The sequence below is a fragment of the Gracilinanus agilis genome, chromosome 3 (genome assembly GCF_016433145.1).
Source record: "Gracilinanus agilis isolate LMUSP501 chromosome 3, AgileGrace, whole genome shotgun sequence".
In the NCBI taxonomy this organism is placed as follows: domain Eukaryota; kingdom Metazoa; phylum Chordata; class Mammalia; order Didelphimorphia; family Didelphidae; genus Gracilinanus; species Gracilinanus agilis.
Window position 1 is genome coordinate 599651422 of NC_058132.1, and position 17417 is coordinate 599668838.

General features: G+C 35.8%; 1 protein-coding gene across 1 annotated transcript in view; it reads left to right on the forward strand.

Moving 5' to 3' along the window:
* PARD3B (par-3 family cell polarity regulator beta) overlaps window positions 1-17417 on the forward strand; it is a 1311536-nt gene that overhangs the window by 813595 nt on the left and 480524 nt on the right. Inside the window, exon 14 of the mRNA XM_044669413.1 lies at window positions 8790-8905. Within this exon, the coding sequence (XP_044525348.1) occupies window positions 8790-8905 (116 nt within the window). The remainder of the gene's footprint in view (window positions 1-8789; window positions 8906-17417) is intronic.

Here is a 17417-nt window from a genome sequence, read left to right on the forward strand (position 1 = left end):
TGCAGTTTGAGGTGAACCATACATTTTGAAAGAAATTCTAGAGTTTAGAGAAAAGATAAAAAATATTCTAGAAAATGACTTATAATTCTATAGGAAGAAATTGACTTTTTTTTAGAAAGAGGCTATAATAAAGTTCAAGAATAAAATTCTAATGGCAAAAACACATTAATCCCATTAGAAACAAAAGGAAGACTGGCTAAAGAGACCAATGGGGATGGACAGGGAACTGACCAATTCAGGTTTTTAAAAGAAACGTACAGAAGATGGAAACAAGACAAATTAATACTTCTAAACAGGAAAACCTAAAGCTTCTAATAAATGCTAAGGGTGACAAACAGGATTTTTACAGTTGTGTTGGGTCAAAAGGAAAGTCAAAAAAGGATTAGTACCGATGATTGCGACAGACAGATGGAGTGATGACATTTGGGTGGCTGAAAGTAGGACTAGTAAGCTCCCTTCTTGCAGCATTTTTATGTACCATTTAGAATGTTCTTCCGTCTGTGAAAAGTAGAAAAAAAAATATTTACAGGAGATTGAGGGGAGCAGTAAAATGGTTCAGTGGATTGAGAACCAGGCCCAGAGACGGGTGTCCTATGTCCAAATCTGACCTCAAGACACTTCTTAGCTGTGTGACACTGAGCAAATCACTTGACCACTCTTCTGCCTTGGAACCAATACACAGTATTGATTCTAAGACTGAAGATAAGGCTTTTTAAAAAACAAAATAGGAGACTGAAACATTAAATAAATGAAGTAATGGTAAAAGATATATATAATTGGTCTTAAATTAGTTTAAGTAAGTCACCAGGCCCAGATGAACAATATTCAGGAGTATTTTAAAAACCAAAAGATGCAGATGGTAAGCCACTGTTGATGACCTTTGAAAAACCATGGTACATAGAAGTGTTGAATGATTGGAACGGAAAAACTTAATATTGATTTTCAAAAAAACAAAAGAAGGCATATTCTTTAAGTTATAAGCCTTGTGATTGACTTTTACTTCTGGCAAAATTCCCAAATGCAATATTAAAGGAAGAGCGAATCTCATAATACTATGTGGACAAAATGGAGATATATGGAATGGATTATATTGTAGTGAATATTAATAATATAGTAATAGCTGACATTTACATGGCACTTTAAAATTTTCAAAGAGCTTACATTATCACATTAGTTCCTCCCAACAATTTTATGAGATAGATACTATAGATATTATTAACCTCATTTTATAAATGAAGAATTGGAGTCTCAAATAGATTGTGATTTTCTACCTCACTTACATAATTGATGTGTGTCTCAATGGATATTTGAACCTAAGCCTCTATTGACACTTTGTCCAGTCAAACATTGACTCTCCAGTTAGTGGATTTTGAAGCATTTGAATAACTATATTCAGAATTTCAATCTTCAATCAATTAATGGATTGATAACAACTCAAGATCTTTTGCTATAAAAGAAAAAGCACCAAAGAAAATTGGATCCTAGTGCTGGCTCCATTAGAGACTCTTTCGATGTATTATTTTACTGCTCACCCTCAGTGTCCTTATCTATGAAATTTAAAGGGTGAACAATGTGATCTCAGAATTTCCTGCTTTTTAAAAAATAATTCTAGGATGTTATTATGTGGACAGATGTAGGCTAAGTGTATTTAACTGATTGACTAAAGAATAATCATTACAGATCATTATTGTTCTGGAGAATGTATTGGAGTGTAACATAAGACTATGCCACTGTCCCATCTTCTGGCCAATACCATCAGCAAAGACTTGGATGAAAACACATATGATATGTTTATAAAGTTTATGGATGGCAGAAAGCAGAAAGGCATAGCTAATTGGTTAATATAATAGTACTGGCATCCCAAAAATATCTTGATGGCTAGAATGAAATTAAATTTTAGTAGCATAAATATAAATACCCATGTTGGAATATAGATCATAAACTTAAGAATTATACCTAGGCAACCATTAAAATAAAAAGTCCTGGAGACTTTAATGAGCTTTAAGTTTAGAATAAAGCATAATAGCATATAAAAGATTAGCTTGAGAGAATGACAGGTTCAAGTCCTGCCTTTGAAACATGCTAGCTCTGTGATCCTGTACAATTAAAAAGCTATCAATAATAATAATAATAATAATAATAACTATGATAGCCTATATATATGTATATATCTTTAAAATTTGTAAAGCATTTTGTAAATATCTCATTTTGTCCTCAAAACAAACCTATGTTATCCTCATTTTATAGATGAGGAAACTGAGGCAAACAAGATTAAGTGACTTGTCCAGAGGGAGCTTCCTCCCTAGCAATTCTTTAGATGAAATCATAGATCTGGACCCCAAAAAGGGAAACTTGGAATGAATACTCTAGCATGGAAACAACAACAAAAAATGTTGTGATCTTAGGCTGTATTTGCAGAGTAAGGGAAGTGTTAATCCCCTTACACTCAGTGTTAGTCAGACCATATCTGGCATATTGATTTCAATTCTGGATTCTGTATTTAGGAAGGATAGTTATAAGCTGAAGTACATACAGAGGAGGAGACCAGGAATCAATGGCAAGGGGAATCAAATAAGCTAGGTGAGGATGGGTTAAATGGACCAGGATATTTAGAATGAAGAAAAGACATGGGAGGATATCATATTTTTCTTCCCATTGTAAAAAAGATTGAATTTGTTCCTGTTTCTCCTCAGAAAGCGAACTAGGAACAATAAACAGGGGTAAAATTTAACTCATTATAAGGAAAAACTTCTTAACTCATAGAACTGTCCAAAAGTGCAGGGGACTATTTTAGGCTTAGGCAAGATGATCAATAAAGTTCTTCATGTATCTAACATTTCTGGTATTCACTGAAGAATCAGAGCAGAAATGTCTAAAATGCCATCTGAGGGGCCACCTGCCTGCAGCATTCTTGAGTGCAGCCCAAATAAGATATGTTTAGGAAATATTTAACAAAATAAGTAAAAACACAATAAAACATAGATAACATACCATTTTAAAACTAAGTCAATAAGTGGCCCATTGAGATCATTTTGTAATGATTAGTGTCCCCTATTTCTTACCACTGAGTTTGAGTGTAAATGCTAGTAATGGGCTTTCTGTGTGTAAGGGAACTGTGTGGCTTATTAGTTCTGGAGTCAGAAAGATCTAAGTTCAGATCCTGCCTGGTTTCTTCATCTGTTAAAAAAGGAGATAACAAAATCACCTACCTTTAGATAGTTATAAGGATAAAATGAAATAATATTTGTAGTGTTTTGTAAGCCTTAAAGTAAAGTATAAATGTTAACAATGATGGTGATGTTGATGATGATGATGATGAAAGGCACTACTGTCCCTTGTGTAACATCTACCTATAAATGAAACCAGTGATCCTGTGATAATATACACAGTTTTTTTCAAAATATAAGCTAGTCAGTGAAAGGGAGGATATTTTCCCCCAAATAAAATCAATTTATGACTTTTGAGTTGGTTAGCACATATTATTAAGACTATGATTTTTAGCCAGATGGGCAGTCCATCAAGTTTTTCTACCAGTGTTTGTAATTTGGACACATTGCATATGGATAGTGAGCAGGGTCTAGAAGTAAATGAGAGGAGGCTGAGCTGGATTGAACTTGGAAAATTAATCAGTGTTTTTTGTTGATCCCAAACTGCTCACTGCCACCAAAGTCCATCTATTTAACTTGTTAAGGATAACAATAGCAGTCCCAACTAGCATTTATATAACTCTCTAAGGTTTTCAAAGCATCTCATGTGTTTTATATCATTTGAACCTGAACAATGGGTGTTTGTGATCCTCATTTTTAAAATGAGGAAACTGAGCCTCAGGTTTATTGAGTCACCCAGAATCATGCAACTAGTCAGTGATTGTGGTCTCATTTGAACACAAGTCTTCCTAACTTGAAGTCTAACACTGCACCAGTTATGCCCTACTATCTCTTCCTTAGATGTTTATAAGGATGCAGACTGTAGAATGACACGATCTGAGGAACATCACAATGACAAATAAACCAAAGGCAGTGCTGCCTCACATAACAAGGGCAATCATGGTCATACGTTTTCAGCATATTACTAACAATGACTTTACTGTCAAAAAGAAGCAAAGAAAAGACATTCTTTAGGACATATATGACCCAAAAATGGAGGCATCATATAGTGCTAAAGAAAGATGATAGATGGCCCAAGTGACACATTGATACTTCCTAGATTTGCTCCTTGGTTTATTCAGACACATATACAAGAAAGAAAAGCTCAGGATGAGGAGTCTGCTCCTGCCTCTGGGAAAGTACTTCCATAATGATGACTCATAGATCCACCTAAAGAATATCCATTAGAATGGGAGCATTTTGAGGGTAAAGACTTTGTTTTTGTCTATCCAGTGCTTAGTTCACTGCCTGGCATATGGTAAACATAAATAAATTAGAGAAACAGAGACTCAGAGACTGAGACAGAGAGAGGATAGATAGAGATGATAGATAAGTAAGATTAATGTTTGATGACTGACTCATTTTTCTTGATTCAGATAGTTCTGACATTTAAATTCCAATTTTCAGTTCTACCTGTCTTCTGAAATCTCAGATACTACAAGCAAAGTGAAAAAGTGAAAACAACCCTTCTAGCCAGCAGGGAATCAAATCCTAAAGCCCTTGAACTAATTTTCATTTTAAACAAATTAAGATGTGTTTATTCTCTTGGACATCCTTCTTGCTTTATAGACATAGAAACTTTCCTTGCCAACCTTTGTGGGCTACCAAGACTTCACTTTCCACCTGGCTATTCAGCTCTGACTCCACCATTATCTCCAGAAATTTATCTTCCTAAAAGATCAAATCAACTTTGAAACTCTTATCTTCTAGGTATCTTCTGTCTCTGGAGCTCCACCATCCCTCCCAGTGGAGAGAGTGGAGAGTGGGAAAACCTCAAGTTTTGCACCTGGCTATATGGTCAGGTACTCTACCTCTGTTCCCTAGTTCTTAATTCTCATTTAGAAATTCTTGTGTGGATGTAAAAGCCTTTCAAATAATAAATGAATTCACTGGAGACTGTTTGTTTTTTTTTTGGTTGTGTGTATTTTGAATTTTTTTTTTTTTTGCCTTTCTTGTATCCTCAGCATTTAACACAATACCTGGTATATAAGAAGTGCTTAATAAATGTTTACTGACTAGCTGGCCAATATCCCTGTCCTGTCATATGAACTAGACCTTCATTTTTTTTTTTTTCATTCAAGACTTGCTTTTATTTTCAAACAGCCAAACCAGAAATACTTCAATCCATGAAAATTAGAGTAACCCTTAAAAATTCTAGATTAGTTAAATTTTTTGGGATGGAGGACCAAGGAGTGGAAGAACTTGAAAGAAGGTTAACAAATATTAGGGCATCATGACAGAACAAGAAGAATGTTGAGTTTGAAGTCAGAACACCTGAATTCAAATCCTGACAAGGTTAACTATGTAAATAAGTATGAGTTCCTCTCGTTCTTACTCTTTCTTTCTTTTCCTCTTTGTAATTTGAAGATAATTGAACTACAGCTCCAAAACTCCTTTCTTTTATTTTTTTTCTTCCCATGCTCCTCCCATCCCTCTCCAAAATTCCAATTTCTGCCTAATGCTAAGAATTTAAAAGTCAAGTAGATATGGTCAAAGCCTGAGTTGTGAAGACAGGAGCCAATTTTCGGTAAAAGTTCAAGGAGATGATATTCATGAACTACTAGCTTCTCTTCCCCAGGAAATCTAACTACAATCTTATCTTTGAGAAAAAAAGGAAGACTCAACATTAGACCCAGAATCAAGTCCCACCCAAGATAATCATAATGATAAAATTTAAGACATTTAGAAGATACATAGGCAAAGTTTAAAGAGAGACAATCCAATCATCACCATAGGGAAAACAGGGCTAATAGCTTGATATCAAATACCCATGCTTGGTGCAGAAATATTGACACTAAGATAAGGATACCTAAAATAAATGTGCTTGGGGCAAGTCCTAAAAGAAATAGCTAGCATTTTTGCAACACTTAAAGTTCAGAGAAAACTTCATAGATATTTCCTTTTATCCTCAAAATAACCCTGGGAAGGTAGGTACTGTGCAGACAGAGGTTAAGTGACTTACCCAGGGGCACATAGCTTATAATCTCAGATCAGATTTGAACTCTTGTCTTCCAGATTCCCAGGTATAACACTTTATTCACTTCACTACCTAGCTGCCTAAAGCCATCAGTGTCAGTTTGCTAATAAAGGAGCCTTTCTGAATTCTGTGATCTTGAGGATGACCCTAACTGTTGTTTTTAATTAAAATTTTTTTTGCTTCTTTGATACACTAAAAATCCTGTTAACCCCCACCTTCCTTTCCCTTCTCCATTAAAGAAATTATCTCACACCTATCAAATTGGCTAAAATGAAAAGAAAAAAAGGCAAAATAACAAATGTTGGAGGGTATTTGGAAAAATGGGGACACTAATACACTGTTGGTGAACTGTGAACTGATCTAATCATTTTGAAGAACAATCTATAATATGCTCAGTTATAAGACTGTGTGTAACTTTTGACATAGCAATTATACTCAGGTTTGTTTCCAAGGTGGTCAAGGGAAAAGTAAAAGAACCTGTATGTTCCAAAATTTATAGCAGCTCTAAAAATCCTTATCAGAGCCTCCACGCTTTGATGCTGAAGGCTTTGTTTTATATGTTGTCAAAAGCAGCATCTTGCACAGTAAAAGGCATATACACGGTTAGTATTTGTTCATAATCAAATAAAAAGATATAAATGTATGGCAAATTAAATTGTCATTGGCATGGGGTGCCTATTTAGTTAGACCTAAGTTGCAAAAATGTGTCATGATCAAATCTGACACTGTGACACCCATTCCCTATCCTTACCTTTAGTTTAGCTATTTAAGACCCAGCCAAGAACCTTAAAGTAACCCCCTCCCAAAAAAAAATTTTTTTAACCCTCAAGAATAGATGTCACAAAGTCTACAGGCTAAAGCTCATGGAATTTATTCATAAGACAGACAGCCTCTCAAGTCCTTGCTCAGGACATAATTATTTTTTACTTTACATGTGATTCCAACAAGTTTAATTATCCCTTCTCCCACCCTGCAGCAAATGAAAAGTAATAAATCAGCAGAGGAGAAGGAATAATACAAATAGGATATTGACAATAAGAAGAGATGACAGCTAACTGGTATATAACAAGAAAAGCATTAAAAAGCAATAATTTATAAAGCAAAAAGTCTGAGCTCCTTAATGACTGATGACATCATGGTTTATAGGCAATGACTGATGTTTATAATAATGGCCTTGAATCATCATGAAAAAGTTAAATTGTGTTCAGGACATTCTGATTTAAGAAGTCCAAAGAGCTTGAATATACATTACAACTTTTCCATTTCAAAGTGATTAAAATGTTAAATATTTCCTGCATTTAGGAATATAAAAAAGAATACAAATTCAAGTTTTACAAAGCAATTCCTCCCACCCCAAAAAAAACATTATTATCATCACTTTAAAGATGAGCAAACTCTGTTCACAGAAAAGATAATCAGTGATCATACCAGCTCTGGGTTGAGACCATTCCTCATCATGTGCCACTCCCACAAATTACCATCTTATATACATACATAAAATGGATACTCTAATATACATAGTAAATATAAATTGGTAAAATAGACACAATAATATACATAGTAAATATTAGGTAATATATCACATAGGTATAATATGTAATTAGTATCATATATAATTTATACATAGTAAGCATAAGATGGCAATATATATATATATATATGTATGTATGTATATGTATATATATTTCCTCCCCGCCCCCATAGGCTAACCTTTTGAGGGAAGGGAGTGTTTTGACTTGGTTTTTCTATCCTCAGTGCCTAGAACAGTGCTTTATGCATAGTAGGTGCTTAATAAAAAATTTTAATGAATTGAAATCAAATGAAATGAATGATTTGTTTTCAATGGTAAAAGAATACTTAGTGGCATAATTTCCACAAATATCTCTTGTCCTGTATAGAGTAAGAAGAATTTTTCTTTAATAATTTTCTTAAACTATCTATCTTCCTCTCCCAAAAGGGAAGTAAATGAAATATTCATCAGGAATAAAATACTTTGAAATTTTCTGTAAGTTCTAGAAAATGTACAATAGGTATTTGATCTGTTTTGTGTCAGCATCTTCAGCTAGGTTTCTTCCTCCCCAACCTCCTTTTGAATTGTTGCTGAACTCTGCACAAAATGGGCTGTTGGGGTTTGGAGATGGGGATGTCTGAAATAGACTTAAATATGGTACTTTTAAAAGTGAAAACAAAGCAAAACAAAACAAAATCTCCTGTAGTCATCAACCACATAGCAGATGTCATTCATTTAAAGGGATAGAATGTTGGCTTGTGTTGAAAATGTCACTCAGCTCTTAAGCAGCATAGTCTATCTGAGAGATGCCTTTCAGGTTGCCAAGCTTTTCAGGACTTGGGAACTTTTGAGGCAAGTCCTTTGCCTCTAGATAAATTAGAGGCGAGTTGCCTCTCCCATTTGACATATATATAGTACAGAAGAATTCTATTTAACAAAAAGCAGTAAAGAGTAAAACAAGGTGGTAGACAATGAATATTTTTATTTCAATGCTTATCATGTGACAGAATATATGCAAACAGCATAGAAGTTGCAAAGTTAATGACTGATTTTTAAATATGTGATTGGTGATGGGAGGAGAGAAAGGATGAAGAGTTACTTCTTTCCTGAGGTTTTACACCAGTGTCTAAATATTTTGTATGGTTTCCTTCCACAGTTCAGTAGTGGATTCAGCAGTATATTGTACAGATCAGCAAATAAACTTCAGATCCCTGACACCAGCCAAGCAGCCTGAATCAATTAATCTGAAAGCCTCAAAGAGCATGGATCTTGGTAAGAGAAGGTGGCGTGACACATAGGTCAACTTAGCACATCTATCTTTTAGAATTTCCTGCTTAATGTTTCCTAAACCCATACCTTAGGGAGCCACATCTATTGAGGATCTGAGGAGGGTATATGATGATAATTAACTTTTTCTGCCCTCATCATGACATCTAACTATTATTACCCTTAAAATGAGGAGAGAAAGGGGCAAATGATTCTTTTTTTATGAATGAGTTATAGATTGTCATCCTTTTTTTTTCCTAAAGAATAAGCTGAATTATGACTGTTAATTCCAGAAAAGATTCTGAGATCATCTTCATTTGACATACCGTATGAAGAGAATAAATGCTAGTGTGGAAATGACTTGCCCAAAGTTATACAGATAGTTAGCAGCAAGACCAGGTTTCCTAACTTTTAGGTTCAATGTGCTCTTTAAGTTAATGTCTTAGCTTAGAAAAAAGATAACATGATTTTATATGTGTGTATCTATGTAGGTATTAAGAACTCTGAAGTACGATTTGTTTTGTTTTCTAATTCTTTGAAATGTTGTTCCTTTCCTGAGAAAGAAGGTTGGACTCTTGTATCCAATGTAATATACTTGAATAAGCCCTAGCTCTGGAATCCAAGGATTTGAGTCCATATACTACTTGTTTTCCCTTGGATTTATATGCTATGTATCCTGACTGGGATCTTTGTTATGTTTCTATAATTCTATATAAGCTATGATTCTATAATCTCTTCTAGTATAAAAAGTTTATAATTATATCTTCCTTTCTGCCACCTTCTTATAATCAGCTAACCCGTGGGATGCTACTGTTTTCTTCTCCTGGCAAACCTTGGGAAGTGGTTCACTGTCCACCCCCTCTCCCACTTTGTTGCAACTCCTTCTCCATTTACTGGATTTCCTACCTTATTACTGAGTTTCCAAGAAAAGATATAGTCATTTTTTCCTTTATCCCAGGCGAAGAAAATAACACAACCCTTTCTTAATTTTTTTTTCTCTAGTCCTCACTGCAGGGAGTTAAATGCCAAGAGATATAGTTTATAATTTCACAGTAGTGTTAGAAATAAATCCTGACTCTCCATGCTAATTCTAGGAAACTCAGTGTGTCCTTAGATCTCTCTTCCTGCCTAATTTTCTCCTTCAGGCATCTCTTGCCCTTGATGTTACCTTAGCTTTTAGTTGATTGATTCATTTAGCCAGGTTGTTTGGGATCCACCTTCCAAAATTGGCTTTGCTATTTTCCATTCCTGACCTGGCATCTAGAGCCTGGGGCATGCAATTCCTTCTTAGACATTTCCAGTTCAAACTAGATTCTAGGGCTAAGGGTCTGGTGATTCCTCTACTTTAAACTTGCTGAACATGTGTCCCCAAATTCCCCCTACAAGCATACCTCAGCTCAGTGAAGAGATAGATTATTTCCCCAGTGACCCCAGGAGCTCTCTCTATTGTGGGCTCTGGACCTTAGATTTTTCTTCCTCTTTTCCTGTTGCTCTTGAGGCTCCAAACTGTGGACTCTTTCTCTCCCTCACCTAAGACCTGTCCTCTAAATTCTTGATTGATCTGAGGCAAGCAAATTCCCCAAGCAACATTCTCACAACTAATTCTTCTTTTGATGATTGAGTGGCCTCTTCTAACTCCTTTTTTCTGAGACTGGTGTCTTGCTAAAAGTCCTTAGACCCTAGGCTAGAGCTGGAACTTCATTCCCTAAATCAGATTCTTTCTGGTGCTGCTCCCAATAAGACATTTCCTTCTAAACCAATGAAGTCCTCTTATCATCCACTTTGTGCTTTCCCCAAGCTAGGTGCTCATTGATTGAGTCTTGGGGAGTTTGTCAATTCTTTCTCTTTAAAGGATAGTGATAGCTTTTGAATGAGTCCTTGGTAGAAGTCTTCCTATACTGAACATTCTTGGACCCTCCTAGCTTAGGGAAATTTCTCTTCTAAGTGATCATAAAAAGGTCTATAGTTAAGCTTCAAGGGGCTCCTGGACAGGCCACCTCTTAAAAATATAGACGACATTGCAGGGTACTGCAGAACTCTCTTAGAGACATTCTGATGAGCTCTTTATAGGAAAGTTGTTAGAAGTATGCAAATTTAAAATAAATTCTGAATGAAATGTTAATTACATTTGGAATGCTAGCAGGCATAGTATTGCTAAGATTCTGATTTCTTGAGGTATATTGCATATTTCATTAGTTACAAGGAGAAAACTGAATAACCAAAATTGCATGTGATGCATTTGATAGCTTAATAAATAGTGCTTATCCACTGCCCCATTTACAGTTGTTCAGACAAATGTCCAATCATGATGAAACCAGAGAAATTGAATCTATTTTCTATAAGCTAACTTGATCACTGGATATTTTCCCTCTAATCATGTATAGTCAGGGTCTGGTGGTGAAACACAGTGGGGAACTGCCTTAGATCATTGCAATGATCACAGAAGAACATTTGCAAGGCCAAGGGCCTTTAACTAACAAAGAGTGTAAAGAAGGTCTTTTGTCACTATCCATTAGGTCATTTCTATAAATGGTAAAGAGTATGTCAGACTTACAAAGTGCCTTGCAAATTTGTCCTTCAGTCTTTCATCTTCCTCTTGAGGAAGAAGGTGAATGGGTAGCAACTATTATTAATTGCTAGTGGAAAATTCTAATAGCATTTTGAGAACCTAAGGGAACAAAGGGACTGACATAGCCCTCCAAAAATCTTGGAATCAAAAGAAAATCAAGGGAGTCTTTTATAAAGTAAAATCAGGCCTCTGTAAAAAACAACAAGGCAACACTCAGTTATCAAAAACAAAACAAAACCTCCAGCTAACTAAACTACTCCAAGAAACTAACCTATTCTCCAGTTTTTAGTCTATCTAAAACAGATTTAATGCTAGAAGGTACCTTAGATGTCATCTGGTCCAATTCTCTCCATTTTATAGTTGAGTAATAAGAGGCTGGAGAGATCTACCCCAAGGCCCCACAGTCAGTAAGAATTGGGGTTCTCTGTCAGATCCTCCCACCCCAAGACAAAGTCCAGCCATCTGTGGACAGATTGCTTTGGAAGGGTCTTTCCTGTTGGATGAGATAGTTGTTACTTTACCTAGCAATTGCCCATTGCTTTTAGAGGAGCCATCACCAGAAGAAATTACTAATAATTGTGATCCTTTTTTCATTTTAAGAATCATAATCATAAGGCATTTTCCTCAGGCTACAAGTACCAAACTAAAAGCTTTGGATAAGGTACACTGGACAACAGCAGCTGTTAAAAATATATTCTAACTACCTTTCTTTTTTTTTTTTTTTTATCTTATCAAAACATCTAAAGATAGCTTCCTTGAAGGAAAGGCCTATTTAAAATTCAGTCTTCTAGAAAGCCTCATGTATTAATAGTCCAAGATAGGCAGATAGCTCCATATATAAGTGACCCCAATGACTTTCCTAATCTCATTGTTCTTGTCCTGGGTTCTTGGTTTTGCTCTTTCCGTGGGGAATGATTCTCTTAAATTTTATAAAATATAAAGCCCTTGAAGATAAGGCTTCTCCCGTATTTTGGTCTTCACAGCCATCTGACCCAGCTTGAATATCCCTGCATCATCTTTCCAGTATTTTTATATTGATTCTTTAATATGAAACTTAAATGGGAGTAGCTGGGTGGCTCAGTGGATTGAGAGCCAGGCCCAGAGAGGGAGGTCCTGAGTTCAGAATTGACCTCAGACACTTCCTAGCCCTGGGCAAGTCACTTAACCCCCACTGCCTAGCCCTTACCACTCTTCTGCCTTGGATCCAACACACAGTATTGATTATAAGGCAGAATAAGAAGAAAAATAATAAAAAATAAGAAGAAGCAGCTTAATTAAGACCCTTAATTTTACTTGAATCCAAGCCCTCTTTCAATGTGTATTATCAATGATTATTTTTAATCAGCCTTGAATGATTATCTAAGTGAGCTATGTAAGGATTCATTTGATAATTTTATGAATAAGTAGACCCTTCTATAAATGCTGTGCTACAAATGCATTTTAGATGAGAGGTCACAGAAAGAAACGATTAATTTCTAGTTACTATATATTATGATTTAGTTTGGACTTTGGTTTTGTTTTTTTTTGTCTGGACCTCTTATTTATTTATTTGTTCATCAGGAAATTCTACCAGTGAAGATCAGAAACAGTTGTGTAACTTAAAACATCTTAAAAATTGCTTGGGACATTGAAAGTTTAAATGACTTGCCTTGAACAATAGTCAGAATGTATCATAGGAAGGATTTGAACCCAAATCGTGGTGATTCCCAGTCCTGCTATTGCTACATAAGTTACTTTCTAAAGTATGGACAGGTTTGCAATTTGTGAAGGGTCTGCAGCTTTATTAGCACTAGACAACTCTTTCCTCCAAAACAAATCACAAAGAGATTTAGTAGATCTTACCTAGAGAGTTACCTAAAGCACCTTGAGCAGTATTAAGGGGTTTGCCTAAGGCCACATGGCTAGTCCATGTCAAAATGGAGATTTGAACCCAAGTCTCTTGGAATACAATTTCAGAGTTCTATCCTCTACCACAAAGGTATCCAGCAGAGGGACTACAGAAACTACAACCCTCCCGATTCTGAGAACCAGATTAAGTTGTTAATGGAAAAATATCTAACAAAATAAATAAAAATATCAAACCTAGATAATTCTAAGTTGTAGTTTTCTAAAGCAGGGTACTGTCCATAAGAATCCTTATATATGTTCCTACTTGAGTTTGACACCATTGCTCCACACCAGGTTACCTATATTTATAAAGTGTCATATGAAAATATCATCTTATTCTAGTTTTAGCCAGTTTAAAAGTTTTCTGATCAACAATAATAATAACTGACTTCATACAGCACATTGATTTTGCAAAGCACATTTCTAGAATCTCTCAGTGTCTAGCAGATATGTTCACTGTGATGTTATGCAGCCTCATTAATATCAACCCAGTGATGAGTGAGTTGATGTGCACAGAGTGTATTCTGAAATAACTTCTGGTAGCTTTTTCACCCTTGATATCAAGGGGTTTACACTGACATTCATTTGACAGGATAGGCATTTAGCAGTGTTGACTGTTCAGTTCTCTAGAAATCTTATTCCCTTTATTATGGACCTTGCTATATTTATTCAAGCAACAGCCTTGCTATATTCAGTCTAGATCACTTTAATTTGTTTCTAATTAGACCTGTGTGGGTGTTGATTTGGAAGCTCTCAGGAGTTGCATAACACAGCTGTCTCTTTGGTCTTTGGCATAGGGGCTTTCCCCCAAAGATCTGCCCTTGTTGGCAGAATGCCAGCAAGTTAAATTCAAAGTCTTCTTGATGAAGCATAAAATCTTTAATTTCCAGGCCTGGTGTATTTATGGCCTCGTAATACTGTTTGAGAATTAATCTGAATTTTTCAGGGGACAGGACTTAAATACTTTGGTCCGCTTTCTTGACTTAATCTATTGCTCCTCTAAAAGTTTAGTTTAAGACTTTGGTATTCACATCATATGTCTTTTAAAAAATTCCTTTTCTTTTTCAAAGTGAATTCCTCCCTCCCATTTCAGGGATAGAATTATTAAATAAAGATAAGACAGAGCTGAGAGAATGCCTTGTCACATAGAGCATGCTGTCCAGCTGTCCTCTATCTCCACTGAGTACTAAACAAGAAGGAACAAGTTTAAACTGAAGGGTGATGGATTTAAGTTAAATTCTAGGAAGTTTCCTGACAATGAACATTGTTAGCATTCTCTATAACTCTGCAATCTTAGAAACAAGGATAGATTTCTGTCCAACTGAAATAGGTGATTTGTAGCACTGCCTAAAGTAGAGGGAATAGATTAGAACTCAGCAGCCTATGATTTAAAGCAAATGATCTTTTTTTCCCATGTTATTGAGCCAGAATTTAAACACACACTCACAGTATTACAGTAGCTAAAGCAGAGAAATAAGAACACTAGAAAGGCTGCAAAGTAATTCTCAATAAAAAAAAATAACAGGTAAGAGGACCTGGAAAAATTCTTACAATTTCAGTTGTCTCTATATGCTATACACAACAGCACTCATGGGTAATGAAAAAGTAGACTTGAATGTTTAACATGAGTAGATAAATACAGTCTCAGTATCACTGACACTTCCTGGACTTCAGACTTGTGACTAGGAAATGGTAATGGAAAAGTATAACTTGTTCAAAATAAAAACTAAAGGAATAGGTGGGAGAATAGACCTGTCTGTTTTGAGCCTTTCCCTTCCTATGGAAATCTACAGATCTGAGAGGGCCAGCATAAGTCACAGAAATCATCAGAACGATTCTCATTCGGCTTGGGATTTAAGATTTGCTAAATGCTTTCCTCATAACAAGCCTTTGAGGAAAAGTAAAGCTTTGAAGGAAGAGAAGATTTTTGAATGGTAGAGATTTAGAGAGAGGGTGTTTCAGCTGTGGGATAGAAGCTGCCTGAATGCAGGGCTGAGGGAAAAGACCAGGGAAGAGCTAGGAGTTCTGCTTGGGCTAGAACATGAAGTCTGAAGAAGTAATCAGATGCCAAACAAAAGTTTGTATTTTATCTTATAATCCAGGGTTTGGCAAAATCCAGCTCATAACAGAATCCAACCCACCACCTGGTTTTGTATGATCAACAAGCTAAGAATGGTTTTTGTAATAAAAAATATAATTAAAATTTCATTACTCTAGAAAATAAAGGGTCACCAAAAGTTTCTGAATATTGGAATGGCATGGTCAGACTTATGGTTCTTGCTCTGAAAGGATTATTTCATGGAGAACAACCTCATAGTGGTCCAACTTCCATTTATTAGAGGAAAATGAGCCTAAGCCCGGAGAAATTGTGATTTCTTAACACAGGGATAAAGTTGAGATTCTGCTTTTTCAAAACAATGAACTTTTCACTATATCATGATTCCCCCCCATCATCTGTTTAATAAATTCCACTATTTTAATAGTGTTCTTTCCTAAGATCAGTATACTTATCTCAGTCTCAAAACATTCCTCAGGGATAAATTATTTATTAGGAGCATATGACAAGCAGGAACAGTAATGTCACAATACATTTCTACAAATAAAAGCTCAGAGGCAGAACACAAAGTGGTACTACTGATGACAGCAGAGACAATTTCTGATCTATTCATTATTAGTATCTGATAGGGATAGACCTAACTCAGGCTAATCCCCTATCATTTAGCGTTTTAAGTTTTAGAAAAGAGTTCATCATATACATTTCCTTTGAACCTCTCAAAAACCCAATGAGGTAGTATGGGCATTAATATTCCCTGTGGAAAGTGAAACTCAGATGCCTTGAACAACTTGCTCAGGGTCACATTGCTAAGTGGCAAGTCCTGATGTAACCCACGATCTTCTGATCCCAAGTAGTGCTCTTTTCACTACACCTTGTTCCTTCAGCTTTGATGTTAGAATTAAATGAGGCACTTGTAGGTCATTCAGCAATTACCAAAAGGAGATTTACTTTGCCATAGCCTAGAAGGGACATTTAACAAGGATTTTACAGCATTTAACATGAGTAGAAATGGCTTCCAACTACATATTGAAATGCATCTGCTCAACAGGGCAATGTGTGATGACTTCCCTAGTCTTGGGATATTTGCTAAGTGGGATGAACTTGGATATCACATGGATGGGGCTTTTTAAGCCCACAGGTGACCAGCAAGCCAGTTCAATAACTGCATTATGGAGGCAGTAGACTGAGCCTTGGTTACATGGGCCTTCAAATTTTGTCATTTTTTAAAGAAAAAACTTATGTTAGGATGGAGGGGAGAGGGAAACCCTGGTCAGAAGTAGTCCTATCACAGCAAAAGAGGTATATTCAAAGAATGATATCCTGAGTTCAGATCTCTCTCAGACATTACTAGCTATGTGACACTGGGCAAATTATTACCTCAGTTGCCTCATTCATAAAATGAGCTGCATAAAGATATGGCAAATCACTCCAATATCTTTACCAAACACTCCAAAAGAGGTCCTGAAGAGTCAGGTAGGACAGAAAATAACTAATAAATGATCTTGGATAGGAATCCAAATTCAATGCTAATTCTGGCAAAGTACCATATTAATATTTTTTCACAATTCTAATACTGCATATCAAAATATTTCTCTATAGTGTTGGGTGATGCCTTAACTTTGTAATGTTACTTGAACATATTTCAGAGAGCACAATGTTACTTTTAGTTACAACCTCACTGTTGTTTTTAGAAAATTGCTTTTTATTCCCTCTTCTGGCTGTGTTTGCCACCCTTTCTGTAGAGGCTGAAAAGTAGGATATTGAAAAGGAAGTTGGAGGTCAGAAATGAGTTTAGGTCTACATCCAGGGGATCATGGAAATTGAATGAATGGCTGGCGTCAAAGGAGTGTTTCAAGATCACAAAAGGCTGAGGATCTAAGTCTGTGATCTGGGGGGAAGAATATGCCCAAGTTAAAAAGCAAGGGAAAAGAAGGAGGAATCATCAGAAGAGATTCAAGCTAGCTTGCCTCACATATAGCATAAAGCATCCAGGGAGACTGGTTCAT